At 51.1% G+C, this 25,753-nt stretch overlaps 1 protein-coding gene across 1 annotated transcript in view; it reads left to right on the plus strand.

Moving 5' to 3' along the window:
* Nucleotides 1-23,796, plus strand: part of LOC142918239 (mutS protein homolog 4-like) — a 34,709-nt gene extending 10,913 nt beyond the window's left edge. The window contains exons 8-21 of the mRNA XM_076062372.1: nt 229-398; nt 1,530-1,597; nt 2,321-2,395; nt 6,640-6,704; nt 10,867-11,056; nt 12,048-12,176; nt 14,012-14,115; nt 15,445-15,569; nt 16,203-16,403; nt 16,822-16,940; nt 18,166-18,294; nt 18,389-18,623; nt 21,917-22,005; nt 22,101-23,796. Of these exons, the coding sequence (XP_075918487.1) occupies nt 229-398; nt 1,530-1,597; nt 2,321-2,395; nt 6,640-6,704; nt 10,867-11,056; nt 12,048-12,176; nt 14,012-14,115; nt 15,445-15,569; nt 16,203-16,403; nt 16,822-16,940; nt 18,166-18,294; nt 18,389-18,623; nt 21,917-22,005; nt 22,101-22,292 (1,891 nt within the window). The 3' untranslated portion in view covers nt 22,293-23,796. The remainder of the gene's footprint in view (nt 1-228; nt 399-1,529; nt 1,598-2,320; nt 2,396-6,639; nt 6,705-10,866; nt 11,057-12,047; nt 12,177-14,011; nt 14,116-15,444; nt 15,570-16,202; nt 16,404-16,821; nt 16,941-18,165; nt 18,295-18,388; nt 18,624-21,916; nt 22,006-22,100) is intronic.
* The last annotated feature ends 1,957 nt before the right edge of the window (nt 23,797-25,753 follow it).

Consider the following 25,753-nt stretch of genomic DNA (forward strand, 5'->3'; position numbering starts at 1 on the left):
TTGTGTTGGTGTGTGTGTGTTAGTGTGTGTGTTGGTGTGTGTTGGTGTGTGTGGGGGTGTGTGTGGGTGCGAGTGTGGTAGTGTGTGTGTGTGTTGGTGTGTGTGCGTGTATGTGTGGGTGCGAGTGTGGTATGAGTGTGTGTGGGTGTGTGTTGGTGTGTGTGTGTGTGACCCTCCTCCACCCGTGTGTGTGCGTGTGTGTGTGTGTGCGTGCGAGCGTGCACCCAGGAGCTCCCACTCGCTATTCGGGGTGCTCAACTACACGAGGACGCGTGGAGGAGCGCGCCGGCTCAGAGCCAACATCCACGAGCCGCTGGTGGATGAAGAGACGCTCAGAGGCCGTCTCGACTGTGTGGATGAGCTGATGCAGGAAGACAACTTCTATAGAGTGCAGGCCGGTGGGTGGGTGGGTTGGTGGGTGGGTGGCTGAGTGGGTGGGTGGGTATGTGGGTGGGCGGGTGAGTGGGTGCGTGAGTGGGTGAGTGAGTGCGTGAGTGGGTGAGTGAGTGGGTGGGTGGGTGAGTGGGTGAGTGAGTGGTTGCGTGGGTGGGTGAGTGGGTATGTGGGTGGGTGAGTGGGTGGGTGGGTGATGGGGCAGTTGTGGAGCGAGTGGAGAGTTTCCCATACCTGGGCAGTGCGCTCATGACCGGCTCCGGTTTAACAGCAAAGATCGCACTCCGAATCAGTCGAGCGGCAATGTCTTTTCATCGGTTGCGTAACGCTGTGTGGAAGTTACCTGGTCTGTCGCTCCGCACGAAGCTTCGGGTCTTCCCTCCCTTCTCTACGCTTGTGAAACGTGGACCCCCCAAATGGAACATCTTCGCCGGTTAGAAATATTTAGGCTGGCCTGCCTACGATCAATCCTGGGTTTAACCAGGCTGGATTGTGTAAGGAGCTCACAAATCCTCGAAAAATCTGGACAAAGTCCCATCGGTGAGCTCCTCCGGCAGGCAAGACTGCGTTGGCTGGGCCATGTAGCCCGCATGCCCAATCACCACATGCCCAAACAGATTTTGTTCGGCCGGATCGAGGGGGCTAAACGGATGCTGCTTGTGCTAGATAAGAGATGGAGTGATGTGGTACAGGAGGACGTGGAGCTGAGTGGACTTGCCGATGACTGGTACCAGCGGTGTCAAGATCGGCCTCTGTGGAGGAGGCTCGTGAAGGACGCTACTGGGCAGTTGGAGGCAGTCGCCCTCCAACAACAACGGAGGGCGGAGGAGCGACGCTCACAACAATGAGCGGAGCGCCGGGTGGCTAAAGCACAGCAGGTTGGCACAGTAGGGGGCACAGGTGGTGCATCAGCCAGTCATCTCAGTCAGTCGACCCGTGGCACCTGGGTCTGCCCCGTGACCTCCTGCCGGTGGGCGTTCGACACTTCACGTGGCCTCAAGGTGCACATGGCCTGGCACAAGCGTCGTGGTGACGTCACCGCCACTTAGTGGCGAATGGCGGTTGTTGTTGTTGTGTATGTCTGTGTGTGTGTGTCTGTGTGTATATGTGTGATGTCTGTGTGTATGTGTGTGCAGCTATCAGTCAGTTTCTGGATGTAGACCACCTGCTCTCAATGCTGATTCAAATCCCTAAGACAGAGACGGTGAGATGATCACTTTAATCATCATCAGCATCACCTCGCTCAGCACCACACAGTACCCCTTCATCACGTTAAACAGGGGTGGGGAACGTCCAGCCTCTGGCCCTGCCAAGGCAACCGCAGGCGGGACTCGAAATTCAATAAATCTAGGTAGAGCAATCCTGGAAGAGCAGTTGTGAGTAGCAACAACATCGTCAATACCGGCTAACATCACCAAACGCCTCGCCAAAAAGAAGCAGTTCCAGGCCATCACATTAGGGGCGAGTTAATTAAACGTTTGACCAGATATAACGGGCTAATTTTTAAGTTGATCAATTTTGTATGGCCCGCGAATGATGTTGTAAATATCCAAATGGCCCTTGGTAGAAAAAAGGTTCCCCACCCGTGATGTAGAGAGAGAGGCTATTTAGTGATCTATTTATTTGTCTATATTTATCTCTACATGTATCTATCTATATTCGGTAAAGTCACGTAGAAGGGAAATAATATAAATATAAAAGAATAACATTTTCTTGCTGTGGTTTTCACACCTTGATGATGATTGCTCGTGTTGCAGTCGAAACTTCGTGATAATTTTATTGTTTTATATTTTTATTATTTTATAGTTTCCCTTTCTACGTGGTGACTTTACCGAAAGAACCAAGAATATTAATCCCTGCAGTCACGAAAGCTTTAAATCAAAATGTATCTATCTATGTATCTGTCTATCCATCTACCCTGTTCCAGTTGAGAACTGCTGAGTCTAAGATCAACTACGCCATCCACCTCAAGCATGTCCTGGAGTTGGTGTCTCCACTGCAGGTTACATCGCCTGCCCAAGATCACTGTCATCACTAATTATTGTTCATCGCTATGATCACTAGTTATCATTAATCACTGTCATCAGTAATTATTGTTAATCACTATCATCACTAATTATTGTTAATCACTATCATCACTAATTATTGTTAATCACTATCATCGCTAATTATTGTTGATCACTGTCATCACTAATTATTATTGATCACTGTCATCACTAATTATTGTTGATCACCCATCATCACTAATTATCGCTAATCACTATCATCACTAATTATTGTTAATCACTATCATCACTAATTATTGTTAATCACTATCATCACTAATTATTATTAATCACTATCATCACTAATTATTGTTAATCACTATCATCACAAATTATTATTGATCACTGTCATCACTAATTATTGTTAATCACTATCATCACCAATTATTATTAATCACTATCATCACTAATTATTGTTAATCACTATCATCACTAATTATTGTTAATCACTATCATCACTAATTATTGTTAATCACTATCATTACTAATTATTGTTGATCACTATCATCACTAATTATTATTAATCACTATCATCCCTAATTATTATTGATCACTGTCATCACTAATTATTGTTAATCACTATCATCACTAATTATTATTAATCACTATCATCACTAATCGTTAATCACTGTCATCACAAATTATTATTAATCACTATCATCACTAATTATTATTAATCACTGTCATCACTAATTATTGTTAATCACTATCATCACTAATTATTGTTAATCACTGTCATCACTAATTATCGTTAATCACTATCATCACTAATTATCATTAATCACTATCATCACTAATTATTGTTAATCACTATCATCACTAATTATTATTGATCACTATCACCACTAATTATTGTTGATCACTATCATCACTAATTATCATTAATCACTATCGTCACTAATTATTGTTAATCACTATCATCACTAATTATTATTAATCACTATCATCACTAATTATTGTTAATCACTATCATCACTAATTATTATTAATCACTATCATCACTAATTATTGTTAATCACTATCATCACTAATTATTGTTAATCACTATCATCACTAATTATTGTTGATCACTATCATCACTAATTATTATTGATCACTGTCATCACTAATTATTGTTAATCACTATCATCACTAATTATTGTTAATCACTATCATCACTAATTATTATTAATCACTATCATCACTAATTATTGTTAATCACTATCATCACTAATTATTGTTAATCACTATCATCACTAATTATTGTTGATCACTATCATCACTAATTATTATTGATCACTGTCATCACTAATTATTGTTAATCACTATCATCACGAATTATTGTTAATCACTATCATCACTAATTATTGTTGATCACTATCATCACTAATTATTGTTGATCACTATCATCACTAATTATTATTATTAATCACTGTCATCACAAATTATTGTTAATCACTATCATCACTAATTATTGTTAATCACTATCATCACCAATTATTATTAATCACTATCATCACTAATTATTGTTAATCACTATCATCACCAATTATTATTAATCACTATCATCACTAATTATTATTAATCACTATCATCCCTAATTATTATTGATCACTGTCATCACTAATTATTGTTAATGACTATCATCACTAATTATTATTAATCACTATCATCACTAATCGTTAATCACTGTCATCACAAATTATTATTAATCACTATCATCACTAATTGTTATTAATCACTGTCATCACTAATTATTGTTAATCACTATCATCACTAATTATTGTTAATCACTGTCATCACTAATTATCGTTAATCACTATCATCACTAATTATCATTAATCACTATCATCACTAATTATTGTTAATCACTATCATCACTAATTATTATTGATCACTATCACCACTAATTATTGTTGATCACTATCATCACTAATTATCATTAATCACTATCATCACTAATTATTGTTAATCACTATCATCACTAATTATTATTAATCACTATCATCACTAATTATTGTTAATCACTATCATCACTAATTATTATTAATCACTATCATCACTAATTATTGTTAATCACTATCATCACTAATTATTGTTAATCACTATCATCACTAATTATTGTTAATCACTATCATCACGAATTATTATTGATCACTGTCATCACTAATTATTGTTGATCACTATCATCACTAATTATTGTTGATCACTATCATCAATAATTATTATTATTATTAATCACTGTCATCACAAATTATTGTTAATCACTATCATCACTAATTATTGTTAATCACTATCATCACTAATTATTGTTAATCACTATCATCACTAATTATTGTTAATCACTATCATCACTAATTATTGTTAATCACTATCATCACTAATTATTATTAATCACTGTCATCACCAATTATTATTAATCACTATCATCACTAATTATTATTAATCACTATCATCCCTAATTATTATTGATCACTGTCATCACTAATTATTGTTAATGACTATCATCACTAATTATTATTAATCACTATCATCACTAATCGTTAATCACTGTCATCACAAATTATTATTAATCACTATCATCACTAATTGTTATTAATCACTGTCATCACTAATTATTGTTAATCACTATCATCACTAATTATTGTTAATCACTGTCATCACTAATTATCGTTAATCACTATCATCACTAATTATCATTAATCACTATCATCACTAATTATTGTTAATCACTATCATCACTAATTATTATTGATCACTATCACCACTAATTATTGTTGATCACTATCATCACTAATTATCATTAATCACTATCATCACTAATTATTGTTAATCACTATCATCACTAATTATTATTAATCACTATCATCACTAATTATTGTTAATCACTATCATCACTAATTATTATTAATCACTATCATCACTAATTATTGTTAATCACTATCATCACTAATTATTGTTAATCACTATCATCACTAATTATTGTTAATCACTATCATCACGAATTATTATTGATCACTGTCATCACTAATTATTGTTGATCACTATCATCACTAATTATTGTTGATCACTATCATCAATAATTATTATTATTATTAATCACTGTCATCACAAATTATTGTTAATCACTATCATCACTAATTATTGTTAATCACTATCATCACTAATTATTGTTAATCACTATCATCACTAATTATTGTTAATCACTATCATCACTAATTATTGTTAATCACTATCATCACTAATTATTATTAATCACTGTCATCACTAATTATCGTTAATCACTATCATCACTATGATCACTATCATTATCATTAAGCTGCCACTGGGGGTGCCCCTGGCAACAGCAGACTCACACACAGAGACAGCTGCCACTGGGGGTGCCCCTAAGCCACAGCAGACTCACACACAGAGACAGCTGCCACTGGGGGTGCCCCTAGGCAGCAGCAGACTCACACACAGAGACAGCTGCCACTGGGGGTGCCCCTAGGCCACAGCAGACTCACACACAGAGACAGCTGCCACTGGGGGTGCCCCTAGGCAACAGCAGACTCACACACAGAGACAGCTGCCACTGGGGGTGCCTCCACAACACCCACAGGTAGGGTGAGTGGCAGGTGAGGTGAGTGGTGAGGTGAGGGGTTGGTGAGGGGTGGGTGAGTGTTGAGTGAAGGGTGAGGTGAGTTGAGTGGTGAGGTGGTGCGTGGTGAGTTGGGTAGTGAGGTGGTGCGTGGTGAGTTGGGTGGTGAGGTGAGTGGTGAGGTGGTGCGTGGTGAGTTGGGTGGTGAGGTGAGTGGTGAGGTGAGTAGTGAGGTGAGTGGTGAGGTGGGTGGTGAGGTGAGTGGTGAGGTGAGTGGTGAGGTGAGTGGTGAGGTGCGTGGTGAGGTGAGTGGTGAGGTGGGTGGTGAGGTGAGTGGTGAGGTGGTGAGTGGTGAGGTGAGGGGTTGGTGAGGGGTGGGTGAGTGTTGAGTGAAGGGTGAGGTGAGTTGAGTGGTGAGGAGAGTGGTGAGGTGGTGCGTGGTGAGGTGGGTGGTGGGGTGAGTGGTGAGATGGTGAGTGGTGAGGTGGTGAGTGGTGAGGTGGTGAGTGGTGAGGTGAGGGGTTGGTGAGGGGTGGGTGAGTGTTGAGTGAAGGGTGAGGTGAGTTGAGTGGTGAGGTGGTGAGTGGTGAGTGACAGGTGCAGGTGTCACCCTCACCTATCTCTCCCCTGCTGTGTTCCCAGCGAGCGCTTAGCCCCTGCAAGACTCCACTGCTGACAGCCTACCAGAGCTCCCTGTTGGACTGCAGGTGACGAGGAGACCAGGCTGGTGGTGGTGGTGGGGGTGGTGGTGGTGGTGATGGTGGTGACTGTGGTGACGGTGGTGGGGGTGTGGGTGGTGGTGGGGGTGGTGGTGGTTTGTGATGGTGGTGGAGGAAGAGGTGGTGGTGGTGGTGTGGGTGGGGGTGGTGGAGGAGGTGGTGGTGATGGTGGGGGTGGTGACAGTGGTGGTGGTGGTGGGGGTGGAGGTGGGGGTGGTGGTGTGGGTGGTGGTGGGGGTGGTGGTGGTGGTGGGGGTGATGGTGGTGATGGTAGTAGTGGTGGTGCTGGTGGTGGGGGTGGTGGTGGGGGTGGTGGTGACGGTGGTGACGGTGGTGACGGTGGTGGTAGTGGGGGTGGTGGTGGGGGTGGTGGTGATGGTGGTGGTGGTGACGGTAGTGAGGGTGATGGTGGTGATGGTGGGGGTTGTGACGGTGGCAAAAACAACCCCCTACCTCCTCTTTGGTGCCGGATGGCAACGCTGTGGTGGGCAGTGCCATGGGGGGAGGTGCCTATTTAGATTTTTGGCTTTTCCCTTCATGACGTTTGTAGCCACCACAGCGGCCAATTGGGGGCTCTGGATGGGTGCGAGGGGCTGGTAACCCATCCACGTTCAATTAATTATCACCAAACCATGAATGAAAAATGTAATTAATAAGCTTGTGCCGGAGGCCCCGGGGGGATAGGCATCTATGACGTCTCCTGGCCAAACACTATTTGGCGGAGTCAGGAGACTGAATCCTTCCCCTCGGGGCTCCTCCTTTAACAACGAAAAGCCACTACGGATGGCCTCGTAGAATGTTCGAATGCTCACTGCGGAGGAGAGGTTGCCACTTCTCTGTTGGGAGCTGGACCGGTACCGCCTGGATCTCTGTTGTAATCAGGAGGTCCGGTGGACCGGCTCTGGCTCCTGCCACCGTGAGGGGTGGACAGTCTTCTACTCAGGGGAGGAGACTGCCAAACAACAGGGAGTGGCTCTTCTTCTAAACAAAAGAATGAAGGGGGCGTGGGAGCGTGGCGGTAAGGTGTGGGAAGCTGTAGTCCCCAGGCTACTTTGGGCTCGCCTTCCCATCAACCGGAGGTGAGGAGTAGTGGTCGTGGTTACTTATGCCCCCACCGAAGATGAACATCCGTGGAGGGATGTAGGCAAGGCCGATGAGTCAGATGCCTCCTATAACCTCCTGTCACAGGTGCTAGCTAAAGTGGACCCTCGGGATAGAGTCATCTTGTTGGGTGACTTCAATGCCCGAGTTGGTCATGATGCTGGCACCTGGTCTGGAGTGATTGGAAGGCATGAGCCAGATCAGCTCAATAACAACGGCAGGAGGCAGCTAGATTTTTGTGCAGCCCATGGGCTTATAATTACCAACACGCTGTTCTGGCATCGGCGCATCCACACAACATCATGGATGCATGCCAAGTCTAAGCAAGGCCAACTACTGGATGTTATAGTGACGGAACAGCGGATGCGGGCCCATGTCCTTGACACCAGGACCTTCCGTGGTACTGATCTGCCCACTGACCATTGACTAGTCATCTGTAAGATGCGCCTGCCATTCTTCCACTCCGGTAGTGGGTGTACACCCAGGACCCCATTCAAACTCATAGTGGCCTGGTCTCAGTGCGGCTGGGGTTGGCATCGTCCCCCACTCCTCCTGATGTCGAGGGACAATGGGCGAGATTTAGGACTGTGGCTCATGCAGCTGCAATGGCTGCTTTGGGTACACGGTCCAGACCTCCCCAGAGACCTTGGCTGACAGAGGAGGTGTTCAGGCTGGCTGAGAAAAAGCGACAGGCCCACTCTCATAGCCTACAGCATCCCACGTCGGAGAATGAGGAGGCTTACCGCAACCTTCGCTCGGAGGTTTGGAGAGCCGTGAGGCGCTGCAAGGATGGGTGGTGGTCGCGGGTTGCTGAGGAGATGGAGTCTGCCTCAATGGCCTGCGATCACAAATCGCTCTTTAACTCCATAAAAAATATAACCAGCAGCGCCACACCTATTACCATCATTAGGGGAAAGAACAGTGATCCAATCTCCGACCCCGAGGAACAGGTTTTCATATCTGCTGAGCATTTCTGTGAGGTCCTGGGGGAGGGAAAATCCCTCAACCTGGAAAACATCGTGGGCCAAAGTGGGGATGACACTACTGAGGCTGCGGTGCCTCAAATATTGGAAGAAGTCACCCCCTGTGAGTAGCTGGCTGAGGTGCCATCTGTTGAGGAAGTACTGAAGGCGATCCAGAGTCTGAGACCAGGAAAGGCACCGGGCAGAGACGATCTCCCAAGCAAAATGCTGAGGGAGGGTGGCGTTTGTTCACAAACTGCCCTACATGACATCATAACAACAGTCTGGACCACTGGATGGGTTCCGCAGGATTGGAAGAATGCCCTGGTGGTCCCCCTCTTTGTAGTAAGGGGACCGCACAGACTGTAACAACTACAGGGGTATCTCACTCCTCAGTGTGCCGGGAAAGGTCCTGGCAAGGATTATTCAACATCGCCTTTCAAGGCACGCTTAGGAGAGGCATGCGGAACCCCAATGCGGTTTCAGGAAAAGGCGTTCCTGCAACATGTCATATTTTCTGTCTACAGTATAGTATAGGTGTAGGGAATTCCAACAAGACCTACATCTCCGCTTTATTGACCTGGTCAAGGCCTATGACACCATCAGTAGGCCTGGGCTCTGGGTTGTTCTTCGTGCTTTCGAAGTCCCTGACCCTCTGCTCATGATCATTAAGGACCTTCATGATAGTGAGCGGGCCCAGGCAAAACTACGTGGCCGGGAGTCGGAGCCATTCCCTGTACACCTTGGGGTGCGACAGGGATGTCCTCTGGCTCCCACATTATTAAACACCTATTTTGACCACGTAGTTCGTGAAGCCTTCAGTAGCTGTACCGGAGGAATTCCCATCTGGTACAGATAGAATGGGAGGCTGATCGATGCCCGGGTGCGGTCAAGGGATGGCTCCCGATTGTTCAACCATGTAATGTATGCCGATGATCTGGGAATTGCTGCTCACTCAGAGGAGGAGTTGGAGGCGCTGCTGCTGAACCTGGAGCTTGCCACTAAGAAGTGGAGCCTTACCCACTGAAACTAAGCACTTGCCTGGGTATTTTCTGCCATCGGACACTCCACCCCCACAACTTCCAATTGGTGATGGGATAGTTGTGGGGAGAGTGGAGAGTTACCCATACCTGGGCAGTGTGCTCATGACCGGCTCCGGTTTAACAGCACTCGGAATCGGTCAAGCGGCATTATATTTTCATCGGTTGCGTAACGCTGTGTGGAAGCTACCTGGTCTGTCGCTCCGCACTAAGCTTCAGGTCTTCTCGGCCACAGTCATTCCCTCCCTTCTCTATGCTTGTGAAACGTGGACCCCCCTAATGGAGCATCTTTGCTGGTTAGAAACATTTAGGCTGGCCTGTCTACGATCCATCCTGGGTTTAACCAGGCTGGATTGTGTGAGGAGCTCACAAATCCTTGAAAGATCTGGACAAAGTCCCATCAGTGAGCTCCTCCGGCAGGCAACACTGCGTTGGCTGGGTCATGCAGCCCGCATGCCCAGCGATCACATGCCGAAACAGCTTTTGTTCAGCCGGATCAAGGGGGCTAGAGAAGAGATGGAGTGGTGTGGTACAGGAGGCACGGGCTAGAGAAGAGATGGAGTGACGTGGTACAGGAGGACGTAGAGCTGAGTGGACTTGCCGATGACTGGTACCAGCGGTGTCAGGATCGGCCTCTGTGGAGGAGGCTCGTGAAGGACGCTACTGGGCAGTTGGAGGCAGTCGCCCTCCAACAACAACGGAGGGCGGAGGAGCGATGCTCACAACAACGAGCGGAGCGCCGGGTGGCTAAAGCACAGCGGGTTGGCACAGTAGGAGGCACAGGTGGTGCATCAGCCACTCATCTCACTCAGTCCCCCCCTGGCACCTGGGTCTGCCCCGTGACCTTCGTGCCAGCGTGCGTTCAACACTTCACGTGGCCTCGAAGTGCACATGGCCTGGCACAAGCGTCGTGGTGACGTCACCGCCACTTAGTGGTGAACGGCGGTTGCCGTCGTCGTTGTTGTTGTCGGCGACGGTGGCGGCGTCGATGGCGGCGGCGACACCACAACCCCCCCCGCGTCTCCTCCCCCGCTGTCCCCGTGCCAGGTTCCCTGCGATCCTGGGCAAGCTGCGCACGGTGCTGACCGACGATTTGCCCTTCCGCAAGGGCAACCTCCTCTCGGCCAGGACACGGCGCTGCCACGTCGTGCGCCCCGGCCTCAACGGCTTCCTGGACCTCGCTCGGCGCATCCTCTCCGAGGCCGTCGGAGACATCGAAGGCACGGCACGGCTGACCCACCCGTAGCCCTCCCCGGCCGTCTTTGTATCTCTCTCTTCCTCTCTCTCTACCGCCTGCTGCTGTACGTTTGGAGTTTGCGTGTCTCTCTCATCATCGTCATCATCACGGTGGCTGCGAGATGTCAACTACCTCGCCTGGTACGCAGGAGGTCGTGGGTTCCACCATCATCTCCCCCCCCTCTCCTCCTTTCTCCCCCACTCTTCCCCCTCTCTCCCCTGCCCAATCTCTCTCTCTCAGAGACCAACAAACAGCTCTCCGTGATTCACAACCTGCCCACTCTCTCTCTCCCAGAGATCATCAAACAGCTCTCTGTGATTCACAACCTGCCCATTCTCTCTCTCCCAGAGATCAACAAACAGCTCTCCGTGATTCACAACCTGCCCATTCTCTCTCTCCCAGAGATCAACAAACAGCTCTCCGTGATTCACAACCTGCCCATTCTCTCTCTCCCAGAGATAATCAAACAGCTCTCCGAGATTCACAACCTGCCCATTCTCTCTCTCAGAGATCATCAAACAGCTCTCCGAGATTCACAACCTGCCCATTCTCTCTCTCAGAGATCATCAAACAGCTCTCCGAGATTCACAACCTGCCCATTCTCTCTCTCCCAGATATCATCAAACAGCTCTCCGAGATTCACAACCTGCCCATTCTCTCTCTCCCAGAGATCATCAAACAGCTCTCCGTGATTCACAACCTGCCCATTCTGTCTCTCAGAGATCATCAAACAGCTCTCCGTGATTCACAACCTGCCCATTCTCTCTCCCAGAGATCATCAAACAGCTCTCCGTGATTCACATCCTGCCCATTCTCTCTCTCAGAGATCATCAAACAGCTCTCCGTGATTCACAACCTGCCCATTCTCTCTCTCCCAGAGATCATCAAACAGCTCTCCGTGATTCACAACCTGCCCATTCTCTCTCTCCCAGAGATCATTAAACAGCTCTCCGAGATTCACAACCTGCCCATTCTCTCTCTCCCAGAGATCATCAAACAGCTCTCCGAGATTCACAACCTGCCCATGTCCATGAGCTACAGCGCCGTGCGTGGCTTTTACATCCAGACGTCCGCTCACTCCCTGCAGCCCGAACAGCGTCTGCCAGAGGTCTTCATCAAGGTCAACGCACAGAGACTCACAGATTCACCACACAGAGACTCACAGACTCACCACACAGACTCATAGACTCATCGCACAGAGACCCATAGACTCATCGCACAGAAACCCATAGACTCATCGCACAGAGACCCACAGACTCACCACACAGAGACTCATAGACTCATCACATAGAGACCCATAGACTCATCACACAAAGACCCATAGACTCATCACACAGAGACCCATAGACTCATTGCACAGAGACCCATAGACTCATCGCACAGAGACCCACAGACTCACCACACAGAGACTCATAGACTCACACAGAGACCCATAGACTCATCACACAGAGACCCATAGACTCATCACACAGAGACCCAGAGACTCATCACACAGAGACCCATAGACTCACCACGCAGAGACCCATAAACTCATCACATAGAGACCCACAGACTCACCACGCAGAGACCCATAGACTCATCACACAGAGACTCAGACTCACCACTCATAGACTCACCACTCACAGACTCACCACTCATAGACCCAGAGTCTATGTGTGAGTCTATGTGTATAGGTGTGAGTCTGTGTCTAGGTGTGAGTCTATGTGTATAGGTGTGAGTCTGTGTCTATGTGTGAGTCTATGTGTCTAAGTGTGAGTCTGTGTCTATGTGTGAGTCTGTGTCTATGTGTGAGTCTATGTGTGAGTCTATGTGTCTAGGTGTGAGACTATGTGTGAGTCTGTGTCTACGTGTGAGTCTATGTGTCTAGGTGTGAGGCTATGTGTGAGTCTGCGTCTATGTGTAAGTCTATGTGTCTTTGTGTGAGTCTATGTGTCTATGTGTGAGTCTATGTGTGAGTCTATGTGTCTACGTGTGGGTCTGTGTCTATGTGTGAGTCTATGTGTCTATGTGTGAGTCTATGTGTCTATGTGTGAGTCTATGTGTCTATGTGAGAGTCTATGTGTTTATGTGTGAGTCTATGTGTATCTGTGTGTGAGTCTATGTGTGAGTCTATGTGTCTATGTGTGAGTCTATGTGTGAGTCTATGTGTCTATGTGTGAGTCTATAAGTCTATGTGTGAGTCTATGTGTCTATGTGTGAGTCTATGAGTCTATGTGTGAGTCTATGTGTCTATGTGTGAGTCTATGTGTGTGTCTACGTGTGAGTCTATGTGTGAGTCTATGTGTCTATGTGTGAGTCTATGAGTCTATGTGTGAGTCTATGTGTCTACGTGTGAGTCTCACCCCTCACCCCACCACTCACCACACCCCTCACTCACCCCTCACCACCCCTCACTCACCACTCACCACCCCTCACTCACCACTCACCACCCTCACTCACCACTCACCACACCCCTCACTCACCACTCACCACCCCTCACTCACCACTCACCACCCCTCACTCACCACTCACTCATCACTCACCACTCACCACCCCTCGCTCACCACTCACCACCACTCACTCATCACTCACCACCCCCCACTCACCAATCACCACCACTCACCCCACCACTCACCACTCACCACCCTCACTCACCACTCACCACCCTCACTCACCACTCACCACTCACCACCCCTCACTCACCACTCACCACCCCTCACTCACCACTCACCACCCCTCACTCACCACTCACCACCCTCACTCACCACTCACCACTCACCACCCCTCACTCACCACTCACCACCCCTCACTCACCACTCACCACCCCTCACTCACCACTCACCACCCCTCACTCACCACTCACCACCCCTCACTCACCACTCACCACCCCTCACCACCCCTCACTCACCACTCACCACACCCCTCACTCACCACTCACCACCCCTCACTCACCACTCAACACCCCTCACTCACCAGGTGAGCAAACGTGGGAACCTTCTCAGCTACACCACCATGGACCTCATGAGGCTGAACTGCCGCAGCCAAGAGGCCGTGGAGGAGATCTACCTCATGTCCAACGTGTGAGGGAACACCCCTGCCCCAGGCAGAGTGTGGTGGACTAATCTCCATCTGTTCCTTGACTCACTGCCGCTTCTACCTGTGGGGGTTGCAGAGGAACCCCCTGGCTATGCCCTGCACTACTATACACTACACTATACACTACACTATACACTACACTACACACTACACTATACACTACACTATACACTACTATACACTACACTATACACTACACTATACTACTATACACTACACTATACACTACATTATACACTACTATACACTACACTATACACTACACTATACATTACTATACACTACACTATACACTACACTATACACTACTATACACTACACTATACACTACACTATACACTACACTACAGCACTACACTATACACTACACTACTATACACTACACTATACTCTACACTACTACACACTACAATATACACTGCAATATACACTACACTACTATACACTACACTATACACTACACTTCTATACACTACACTATACACTACACCATACACTACACTATACACTACACTACTATACACTACACTATACACTACACTATACACTACAATATACACTACACTATACACTACACTATACACTACACTATACACTACTATACACTACACTATGCACTACACTATACACTACACTATACACTACATTATACACTACTATACACTACACTATACACTACACTATACACTACTGTACACTACTACACTACACTATACACTACACTATACATTACACTATGCACTACACTATACACTACACTATACACTACTATACACTACACTATACATTACACTATGCACTACACTATACACTACTATACACTACTGTACACTACTACACTACACTATACACTACACTATACACTACACTATACACTACTATGCACTACACTATACACTACACTATACACTACACTCTACACTACACTATACCCTACATTATACTCTACTGTACACTACACTATGCACTACACTATACACTACACTATACACTACTGTACACTACACTATACACTACACTATGCACTACACTATACACTATACACTACAGTATACACTACACTATACACTACACTATACTACTATACACTACACTATACAGTACTGTACACTACTACACTACACTATACATTACACTATACACTACACTATACACTACTGTACACTACTACACTACACTATGCACTACACTATACACTACACTATACTCTACTGTACACTACACTATGTACACTATACACTACTGTACACTACTCTTTACACAACACCCTTTGGGGGGGGGGAGGGTGACCCCCGCTCTGTCTCCGTGCCCAGGGTGTTGTCTAAGCTGTTTGCGGAGATCCGGGAGGACATTGTGTGTCTCTACAAGCTTGCTGACGCAGTGTCCATGGTGGACATGCTGCTGGCATTTGCTCACCGCACCACGCTCACCAAGTCCGGTACGCGGTGGGTGGGTGGGTGAGTGAGTGGGTGAGTGAGTGGGTGAGTGGATGGGTGGGTGAGTGAGTCGGTGGGTGAGTGAGTGGGTGAGTGGGTGAGTAGGTGGGTGGGTGAGTGAGTGAGTGAGTGGGTGGGTGAGTGAGTGAGTGGGTGGGTGGGTGAGTGAGTGAGTGGGTGGGTGGGTGGGTGAGTGAGTGGGTAAGTGGGTGAGTGAGGGAGTGAGTGAGTGGGTGGGTGGGTGAGTGAGTGAGTGGGTGAGTGGGTGAGTGAGGGAGTGAGTGAGTGGGTGGGTGAGTGAGTGGGTGGGTGAGTGAGTGAGGGAGTGAGTGAGTGGGTGAGTGGATGAGTGAGTGAGTGGCCTTCACCCCCCGTGACCTCCCCCCGTGACCTCCGCCCCCGTGACCTCCGCCCCCGTGACCTTCACCCCTGTGACCTCCCCATGTGACCTCCGCCACCATGACCTCCGCCCCCGTGACCTCCGCCCTGTGACCTCTACCCCGAGACCTCCCCCCCTTGACTCCTCCCCCCCATGACCTCCCCCCCGTGACCTCCCCCCCTTGACCTCCACCCCCATGACCTTCACCCCCGTGACCTCCCGTGACCTCCCCCCCACTGTCTGTGGTGAGCTGCAGTCCGTCCGGAATTCTCTGACACGCTGGCCCTCAAAGGGGCTCGCCACCCCATCCTGGAGCGGGTGCTGGGCTGGCCGCTGGTGCCTAACGACGTCTTCCTGTCGGACGCCTCCAACTTCCTCATTGTCACGGGGCCCAACAACAGCGGCAAGTCCACGCTGCTGAGACAGGTGGCACTCTGCCAGGTGATGGCACAGATCGGTGAGTGGGTGGGGGGGTGAGTTGGTGAGTGAGTGAGTGGGTGAGTGAGTGAGTGAGTTGGTGAGTGGGTGGGTGAGTTGGTGAGTGAGTTGGTTGGTGAGTGAGTGGGTGAGTTGGTGAGTGAGTGGGTGGGTGAGTGAGTGAGTGAGTTGGTGAGTGAGTAGGTGAGTAAGTAAGTGAGTGAGTGTTTGAGTGAGTGAGTAGGTGAGTAAGTGAGTGAGTGAGTGTTTGAGTGATTGAGTGAGTAGGTGAGTAAGTATGTGAGTGAGTGTTTGAGTGAGTGAGTGAGTAGGTGAGTAAGTAAGTGAGTGAGTGTTTGAGTGAGTGAGTAGGTGAGTAAGTGAGTGAGTGAGTGTTTGAGTGAGTGAGTAGGTGAGTAAGTAAGTGAGTGAGTGTTTGGGTGCTACCACTGCTTCAGGTTGCTTCGTGCCAGCCGACTTTGCCTGCGTGAGGATCGCTGATCAGATCTTCACTCGCATCGGTGTGGACGACGACATACAGCCACTCTCCTCCACCTTCACCATCGAGATGAGAGAGGTGGGTGGGGAGTGAGAGGGTGGGTGGGTGAGTGGGTGGGTGGGTGGGTGAGTGGGTGGGTGAGTGGTTGGTTGGGTGTGTGAGTGGGTGGGTGTGTGAGTGGGTGGGTGAGTGGTTGGTTGGGTGTGTGAGAGAGTGAGTGGGTGGTTGAGTGAGAGGGTGGGTGAGTGGGTGGGTGGGTGTGTGAGTGGGTGGGTGAGTGAGTGGGTGGGTGAGTGGTTGGGTGGGTGAGTGGGTGGGTGTGTGAGTGGGTGGGTGAGTGGTTGGTTGGGTGTGTGAGAGAGTGAGTGGGTGGTTGAGTGAGAGGGTGGGTGAGTGGGTGGGTGGGTGTGTGAGTGGGTGGGTGAGTGAGTGGGTGGGTGAGTGGTTGGGTGGGTGAGTGGGTGGGTGAGTGGTTGGGTAGGTGGGTGAGTGGGTTGGTGAGTGGGTGGGTGAGTGGGTGGGTTAGTGGGTGTGTGAGTGGGTGGGTGAGTGGGTGGGTGAGTGAGAGGGTGGGTGAGTGGGTGGGTGGGCTGGTGTGTGAGTGGGTGGGTGAGTGGGTGGGTGGGTGTGTGATTGAGTGGGTGAGTGGGTGTGTGAGTGAGTGGGTGGGTGAGTGGGTGGGTGAGTGGTTGGGTGGGTGAGTGGGTGGGTGAGTGGTTGGGTAGGTGGGTGAGTGTGTTGGTGAGTGGGTGTGTGAGTGGGTGGGTGAGTGGGTGGGTGGGTGAGTGGTTGGGTGGGTGAGTGAGTGGGTGAGTGGGTGGTTGAGTGAGAGGGTGGGTGAGTGGGTGGGTGGGTGAGTGAGTGGGTGGGTGAGTGGTTGGGTGGGTGAGTGGGTGGGTGAGTGGGTGGGTGAGTGAGTGAGTGGGTGAGTGGTTTGGGTGGGTGAGTGGGTGGGTGAGTGGGTGGGTGGGTGAGTGAGTGGGTGGGTGAGTGGTTGGGTGGGTGAATGGGTGGGTGAGTGGGTGGGTGAGTGAGTGGGTGGGTGAGTGGTTGGGTGGGTGAGTGGGTGGGTGAGTAGTTGGGTAGGTGGGTGAGTGGGTTGGTGAGTGGGTGTGTGAGTGGGTGGGTGAGTGAGTGAGTTGGTGAGTGGGTGGGTGTGTGGGTGTGTGAGTGGGTGGGTGAGTGGGTGGGTGAGTGAGTGGGTTGGTGAGTGAGTGAGTTGGTGAGTGAGTGAGTTGGTGAGTGGGTGGGTGTGTGTGTGGGTGAGTGGGTGGGTGACCCCCGGTGACCCCCATGACCCCAGGTGAACTACATAGTTCGCACAGCCACCGACCGCTCTCTGGTGATCATCGACGAGCTCGGGAGGGGCACCGGGGTCCACGAGGCCCTGGGGATCTGTCACTCGGTCTGTGAGTGTCTCCTGCAGCGCAAGGTGGTTACCACTCACACTCACCACTCACACTCACCACTCACACTCACCACCCTCACCACCCTCACCACCCCTGTGTGTCTCCCCCCCCCCCCAGACGTTCACCATCTTCGCCACCCACCACCTGGAGCTGAGCCACCTCTCTACCCTCTACCCCAACGTCTCCAACAGCCACTTCCTGGTGGAGTCGCGCAATCAGCAGCAGCAGCAGCAGCTGCCCTGGGCCGGCCGTTGTGACGGTAAAGCCGCTGGTGCCGATGACTCGCGGACGGTGCCACGTGTGACGTGCACGTACAAGCTGGTGCAGGGGCACACGCCGGACACGCACTACGGTACTACGCGTGTGTGTGTGTACGTGTGTGTATGTGTACGTGTGTGTGTTCTTCGTGCTTTTGGAGTACCTGACCCTCTGCTCACGATCATTAAGGACCTTCATGATGGTGAGCGGGCCCGGGTAAAACTACGTGGCCGGGAGTCAGAGCCATTCCCTGTACACCTTGGGGTGCGACAGGGATGTCCTCTGGCTCCCACATTATTTAACATCTATTTTGACCACGTAGTTCGTGAAGCCTTCAATAGCTGTACCGGGGGAATCTCCATATGGTACAGATATAATGGGAGGCTAATCGATGCCCGTGTGCGGTCAAGGGATGGCTCCCTATTGCTCAACCACGTTATGTATGCTGATGATTTGGTAATAGCTGCTCAGTCAGAGGAGGAGTTGGAGACGCTGCTGCTGAGACTGGAGCGTGCCACTAAGAGGTGGGGCCTTACCATCAGCCCCACCAAAACTAAGCACCTGCCTGGGTATTTTGTACCATCGGACACTACACCCCCACAACTCCCAATCGGTGATGGGGCAGTTGTGGAGAGAGTGGAGAGTTTCCCATACCTGGGCAGTGTGCTTATGACTGGCTCCAGTTTAACAGCAGAGGTCTCACTCCGAATCAGTCGAGCGGCAATATCTTTTCATCGGTTGCGTAACGCTGTGTGGAAGCTACCTGGTCTGTCGCTCCGCACTAAGCTTCAGGTCTTCTCGGCCACGGTCATTCCCTCCCTTCTCTACGCTTGCGAAACGTGGACCCCCCTAGTGGAACATCTTCGCCGGTTAGAAACATTTAGGCTGGCCTGCCTACGATCCATCCTGGGTTTAACCAGACTGGATTGTGTGAGGAGCTCACAAATCCTTGAAAGATCTGGGCAGGGTCCCATCGGTGAGCTCCTCCGGCAGGCAAGGCTGCGATGGCTGGGTCATGTAGCCCGCATGCCGAAACAGCTTTTGTTTGGCCGGATTGAGGGGGCTAAGCAGGCGCGGCACGGGCTAGAGAAGAGATGGAGTGATGTGGTACAGGAGGACGTGGAGCTGAGTGGACTTGCCGATGACTGGTACCAGCGGTGTCAAGATCGGCCTCTGTGGAGGAGGCTCGTGAAGGATGCTACTGGGCAGTTGGAGGCAGTCGCCCTCCAACAACAACGGAGGGCGGAGGAGCGATGCTCAGAACAACGAGCGGAGCGCCGGGTGGCTAAAGCACAGCAGGTTGGCACAGTAGGGGGCACAGGTGGTGCATCAGCCAGTCATCTCAGTCAGTTGACCCGTGGCACCTGGGTCTACCCAGTGACCTCCTGCCAGCGGGCGTTCGACACTTCACGTGGCCTCACGGTGCACATAGCCTGGCACAAGCGTCGTGGTGACGTCACCGCCACTTAGTGGCGAATGGCGGTTGTTGTTGTTGTTGTGTACGTGTGTGTGTGTGTACGTGTGTGTGTGTGTGTACATGTGTGTGTGTGTGGTCCGGCAAAACAACCCCTTACCTCCTCGCGGTGCCGGACAGGCAACTCTGTCGTGGACAGTGCTTTGGGGGGAGATCCAATTTTGATTGGCTCCTCCCCTCATGGCAAATGTGTCTACCACAGGGGCTAAACGGGGGCTCTGGACAGGTGCGAGGGGCTGGTAACCCTTCCACCTTCAATTAATTACCACGAAACCACGAGTTAAACCGAAATATGTAACTAATAAGCTTGTGCCGGAGGCCCCGGGGGGACAGGCGTCTATGACGTCTCCTGACCAAACCCCATTTGGCAGAGCCAGGAGACTGAATATCTACCCTCGGGGCTCCTCCAGAAACAACGAAAAACCACTACGGGTGGCCACGTGGAATGTTCGAACGCTCACTGCGGAGGAGAGGCTGCCACTCCGCTGTCGGGAGCTGGACCGGTACCGCCTGGATCTCTGTGGTATTCAGGAGGTCCGGTGGACCGGCTCTGGCTCCTACCACCATGAGGGGTGGACAGTCCTCTTCTCACGGCAGGAGACTGCCAAACAACAGGGAGTGGCTCTTCTTCTAAACAAAAGAATGAAGGGGGCGTGGGAGCGTGGTGGTGAGGTGTGGGAAGCTGTAAGCCCCAGGCTACTTTGGGCTCGCCTTCCCAACAACCGGATGTGAGGAGTGGTGGTCGTGGTTACTTATGCCCCCACCGAAGACGAACATCCGTGGAGGGATCCAGGCAAGGCCGATGAGTCGGATGCCTTCTATGACCTCCTGTCACAGGTGCGAGCTAAAGTGGCCCCTCGGGATAGTCATCTTGTTGGGTGAATGCCCGAGTTGGTCATGATGCACCTAGTCTGGAGTGATTGGAAGGAATGGGCCAGACCAGCTCAATAACAACGGCAGGAGGCTGCTACATTTTTGTGCAGCCCATGGGCTTGTAAATACCAACACGTTGTTCTGGCATCGGTGCATCCACACAACATCATGGATGCATGCCGGGTCCAAGCAAGAACATCTGCTGGACTACATAGTGACGGACCAGCGGATGCGAGCCCATGTCCCTGACACCAGGACCTACCGTGGAGCTGATCTGCCCTCTGACCATCGACTTGTAATCTGTAAGATGCACCTGCAATTCTTCCACTCCGGTGGTGGGTGTACATCCAGGACCCCATTCAAACCCTTAGTGGCATGCTCTGCTGGCTGGGATTGGCATCGTCCCCCACTCCTCCTGATGTCGAGGGTAAATGGGCGAGGTTTAGGACTGTGACTCATGCAGCTGAAATGGCTGCTTTGGGTACGCGGTCCAGACCTCCCCAGAGACCCTGGCTGACAGAGGAGGTGTTCAGGATGGCGACAGGCCCACTATCATCGGCTACAGAATCCCACGGCGGAGAATGAGGAGGCTTACCGCAGCCCTCGCTCGGAGGTTCGGAGAGCCGCGAGGCGCCGCAAGGATGGGTGGCGGTCGCGGGTTGCCGAGGAGATGGAGTCTGCATCAGTGGCCCGCGATCACAAATCGCTCTTTAACTCCCATCAAGAAAGTAACCTGCGGCGCCACAACCAATTACCATCATTGGGGGAAAGAACGGTGACCCGATCTCCGACCCCCAGGGAACAGGTTTTCAGATTTGCCGAGCATTTCCGCGAGGTCCCGGTAGTGGGAGGGGGGAAACCCCTCGGCCCGGAAAAACTCATCGCGGCACAAAGTGGGGACGGCCCTGCCGAGGCCGCCGGCGCCTCAAACATCGTGAAGAAGAAGCCGTCGCCTTCCGCGACGCGGTCGGCGTCTCACGGCCACCACCCTCCCCCTCCCACCCCCCCTCCCCCTCCCCCTCCGCGTGCCCCGCGTCCAGGTCTGGAGATGGCCACGCTGTCATCGCTGCCGCCCTCCCTGCTGCGCGACGCCACGGGGCTGCTGGCTCGGATCGGCGGCAAGAGCTGGGTAACAACGCTGACCCCCGCCGACACCCCCGCCGCGACCCCCCCGCGACCCGCCCGTGACCCCCCCCCCCGTGACCCCTCCACGACCCCCCCCAGATGGAGCGTCAGGCCGACTCCGCGCCCGTGCTGCGCCGAGCGGCCGTCCACCGCCTCGCGACGCGGCTGGGCCAGGCGGCGCGACACTCGCGGCTGGACGGAGCCAGCCTGGCCTCGTACCTGGGGTCGCTGAGACAGCGGTACCTCGACGAGCTGGAGCACATCGCTGACGCCACCGCTAACACCCACTGAACAACACCACCACCAACACCACCACCGCTAACACCCACTGAACGACACCACCACCAACACCACTAACACCCACTGAACGACGCCGCCACCACCACTACCACCGCTAACATCCACTGAACGACACCAACACCACCACCGCTAACACCCACTGAGCGACACCGCCACCAACACCACCACCGCTAACACCCACTGAACGACACCACCACCAACACCACCGCTAACACCCACTGAACGACACCACCACCACCACTACCACCGCTAACACACACTGAACGACACCACCACCAACACCACCACCGCTAACACCGCTAACACCCACTGAACGACACCACCACCACCACCGCTAACACCCACTGAACGACACCACCACCAACACCACCACCACCGCTAACACCCACTGAACGACACCACCACCACCACCACCGCTAACACCCACTGAAGGACACGACCACCAACACCACCACCACCACCGCTAACACCCACTGAACGACACCACCACCGCTAACACCCACTGAACGACACCACCACCACCGCTAACACCCACTGAAGGACACGACCACCAACACCACCACCACCGCTAACACCCACTGAACGACACCACCACCAACACCACCACCACCGCTAACACACACTGAACGACACCACCACCAACACCACCACCACCGCTAACCCCCACTGAACGACACCACCACCAACACCACCACCGCTAACACCCACTGAACGACACCACCACCAACACCACCACCACTGCTAACACCCACTGAACGACACCACCACCACCACCGCTAACACCCACTGAACGACACCACCAACACCACCACCACCGCTAACACCCATTGAACGACACCACCACCAACACCACCACCAACACCACCACCACCGCTAACACCCACTGAACGACACCACCACCGCTAACACCCACTGAACGACACCACCAACACCACCACCACCGCTAACACCCACTGAACGACACCACCACCAACACCACCATAAACACCACCACCACCGCTAACACCCACTGAACGACACCACCACCACCACCGCTAACACCCACTGAACGACACCACCACCAACACCGCTAACACCCACTGAACGACACCACCACCAACACCACCACCGCTAACACCCACTGAACGACACCACCACCACTACCGCTAACACCCACTGAACGACACCACCACCAACACCACCACCGCTAACACCCACTGAACGACACCACCACCAACACCACCACCGCTAACACCCACTGAACGACACCACCACCAACACCACCACCGCTAACACCCACTGAACGACACCACCAACACCACCACGATCCAACACCACCAATGCTAGCACCACCACCACCAATTCCAGCACCACCACCACCACGGTGGAGGGGTAAGCATGTGGGTACCATTGTGTGGTGTGGGGTAGGCTGACGGAGGTCCTGATTAGCCAGACGATGATGTTATTTCGTGCTGTGTTGTTGGATATATAAACATAAAGTTTACTGTCAAACTGGCTCAGTGATTGAGTAATTTCGTGAGCAAGCGACTGAGTGAGCAGCTGAGCTCCTGAGTGAGTCACTGGCTGAGTGAGTGAGTCACTGGCTGAGTGAGTGAGTGACTGGCTGAGTGAGTGACTGGCTGAGTGAGTGAGTGAGTGGTTGAGTGAGTGAGTGATTTGCTGAGTGAGTGAGTGGCTGAGTGAGTGACTGGCAGAGTGACTGGCTGAGTGACTGGCTGAGTGAGTGAGTGACTGGCTGAGTGAGTCACTGGCTGAGTGAGTGAGTGACTGGCTGAGTGAGTGAGTCACTGGCTGAGTGACTGGCTGAGTGAGTGACTGGCTGAGTGAATGACTGGCTGAGTGAGTCACTGGCTGAGTGGGTGACTGGCTGAGTGAGTGACTGGCTGAGTGAGTGACTGGCTGAGTGAGTGAGTGCCGAGTGAGTGACTGAGTCCGTAATAGAGGTTTTGTTGGTTTAGATGGCGTAAATATATAAATGTTGTGTCGTTAAAATCAGCCAGCCTAGATGCATGAGGTCACTGAGACAGACCCAGCAGGTGCCGGGGTTGTACTGCTGTGCCAGGCTAGGTGCATGAGGTCACAGATACAGACCCAGCAGGTGCCATGGGTTGTACTGCTGTGCCAGGCTAGGTGTATGAGGTCACTGAGACAGACCCAGCAGGTGCCGTGGGTTGTAGTGCTGTGCCAGGCTAGGTGCACGAGGTCACAGAGACAGACCCAGCAGGTGACGTGTGTTGACTGCTGTGCCAGGCTAGGTGCATGAGGAGGTCACAGAGACAGACCCAGCAGGTGTCATGGGTTGTACTGCTGTGCCAGGCGAGGTGCATGAGGTCACAGAGACAGACCCAGCAGGTGCCATGGGTTGTACTGCTGTGCCAGGCTAGGTGCATGAGGTCACAGAGACAGACCCAGCAGGTGCCATGTGTTGTACTGCTGTGCCAGGCTAGGTGCATGAGGTCACAGAGACAGACCCAGCAGGTGACGTGGGTTGTACTGCTGTGCCAGGCTAGGTGCACGAGGAAGTCACGTGACAGACCCAGCAGGTGGCGTGTGTGTTGTACTGCTGTGCCAGGCTAGGTGCACCAGGAGGTGACAGAGACAGACCCAGCAGGTGCCGTGTGTTGTACTGCTGTGCCAGGCTAGTTGCATGAAGTCACGTGACAGACCCAGCAGGTGACGTGTGTGTGTTGTACTGCTGTGCCAGGCTAGGTGCATGAGGAGGAAGTCACGTGTGTGTGGTGTTGAACAAGGCGTGGTCGTCAACAGCTGTGGTGGAATTGCTGTGGCTCCGTGCCGTGCCCTCTGTGCTGGTCACCAGGGGTCAGCGCCACACACACACAGCTCGGACAAAGCGCCCTGACGAGTATTTATTAACTCTGGGCTTGCACAGTATCACAGAAACAAGTTGGGTTATTAAATGCATTCTAGATTTAAAGCTTTCATGACTGCTAGGATCCATACTCTTGGTTCTATTGGGTAAAGTCACGTAGTTGAAAATAAAATAACAAAAAATCACGACGTTTCGGCCACAACACAAGCGGCCTTCATCAGGTGAAGGGACGAGACTGTCTGGAGGACAGCGCTGGAGTGGAAGAAGCCACGCTTAGATCACGACCTTTAAGCTGTGTGAGAAGAAAAACACCAAGCGCCTTGACAAAGGAATTAGCATATAATTTAGCATTGAAATGGCTCATTGAAATAGCTAAGTTAAAGTATACACATCCGCAGAGGTACCCCTTGACAAAGGAATTTGCATGGAATTTAGCATGGAAATAGCTGAGTGATTAGCTTGTAACTGGTCACAGAAATAGCTATGTTAAAGTTAGAGCATATACATTCACCGAGGCACCTAGTACTCATCAAACAGGAGAATTTAGCGAAACACAACCACGCTCAGACAGCGGACCTTTAAACTGTGTGCGAGCAAACAAGGTGTTCTGACAAAGAAATTA

Source organism: Petromyzon marinus, unplaced genomic scaffold, assembly GCF_048934315.1.
Source record: "Petromyzon marinus isolate PM22_M1 ecotype Great Lakes invasive population unplaced genomic scaffold, UKy_Petmar_22M1.pri1.0 PM_G_Scaffold_58, whole genome shotgun sequence".
Lineage (NCBI taxonomy): Eukaryota > Metazoa > Chordata > Hyperoartia > Petromyzontiformes > Petromyzontidae > Petromyzon > Petromyzon marinus.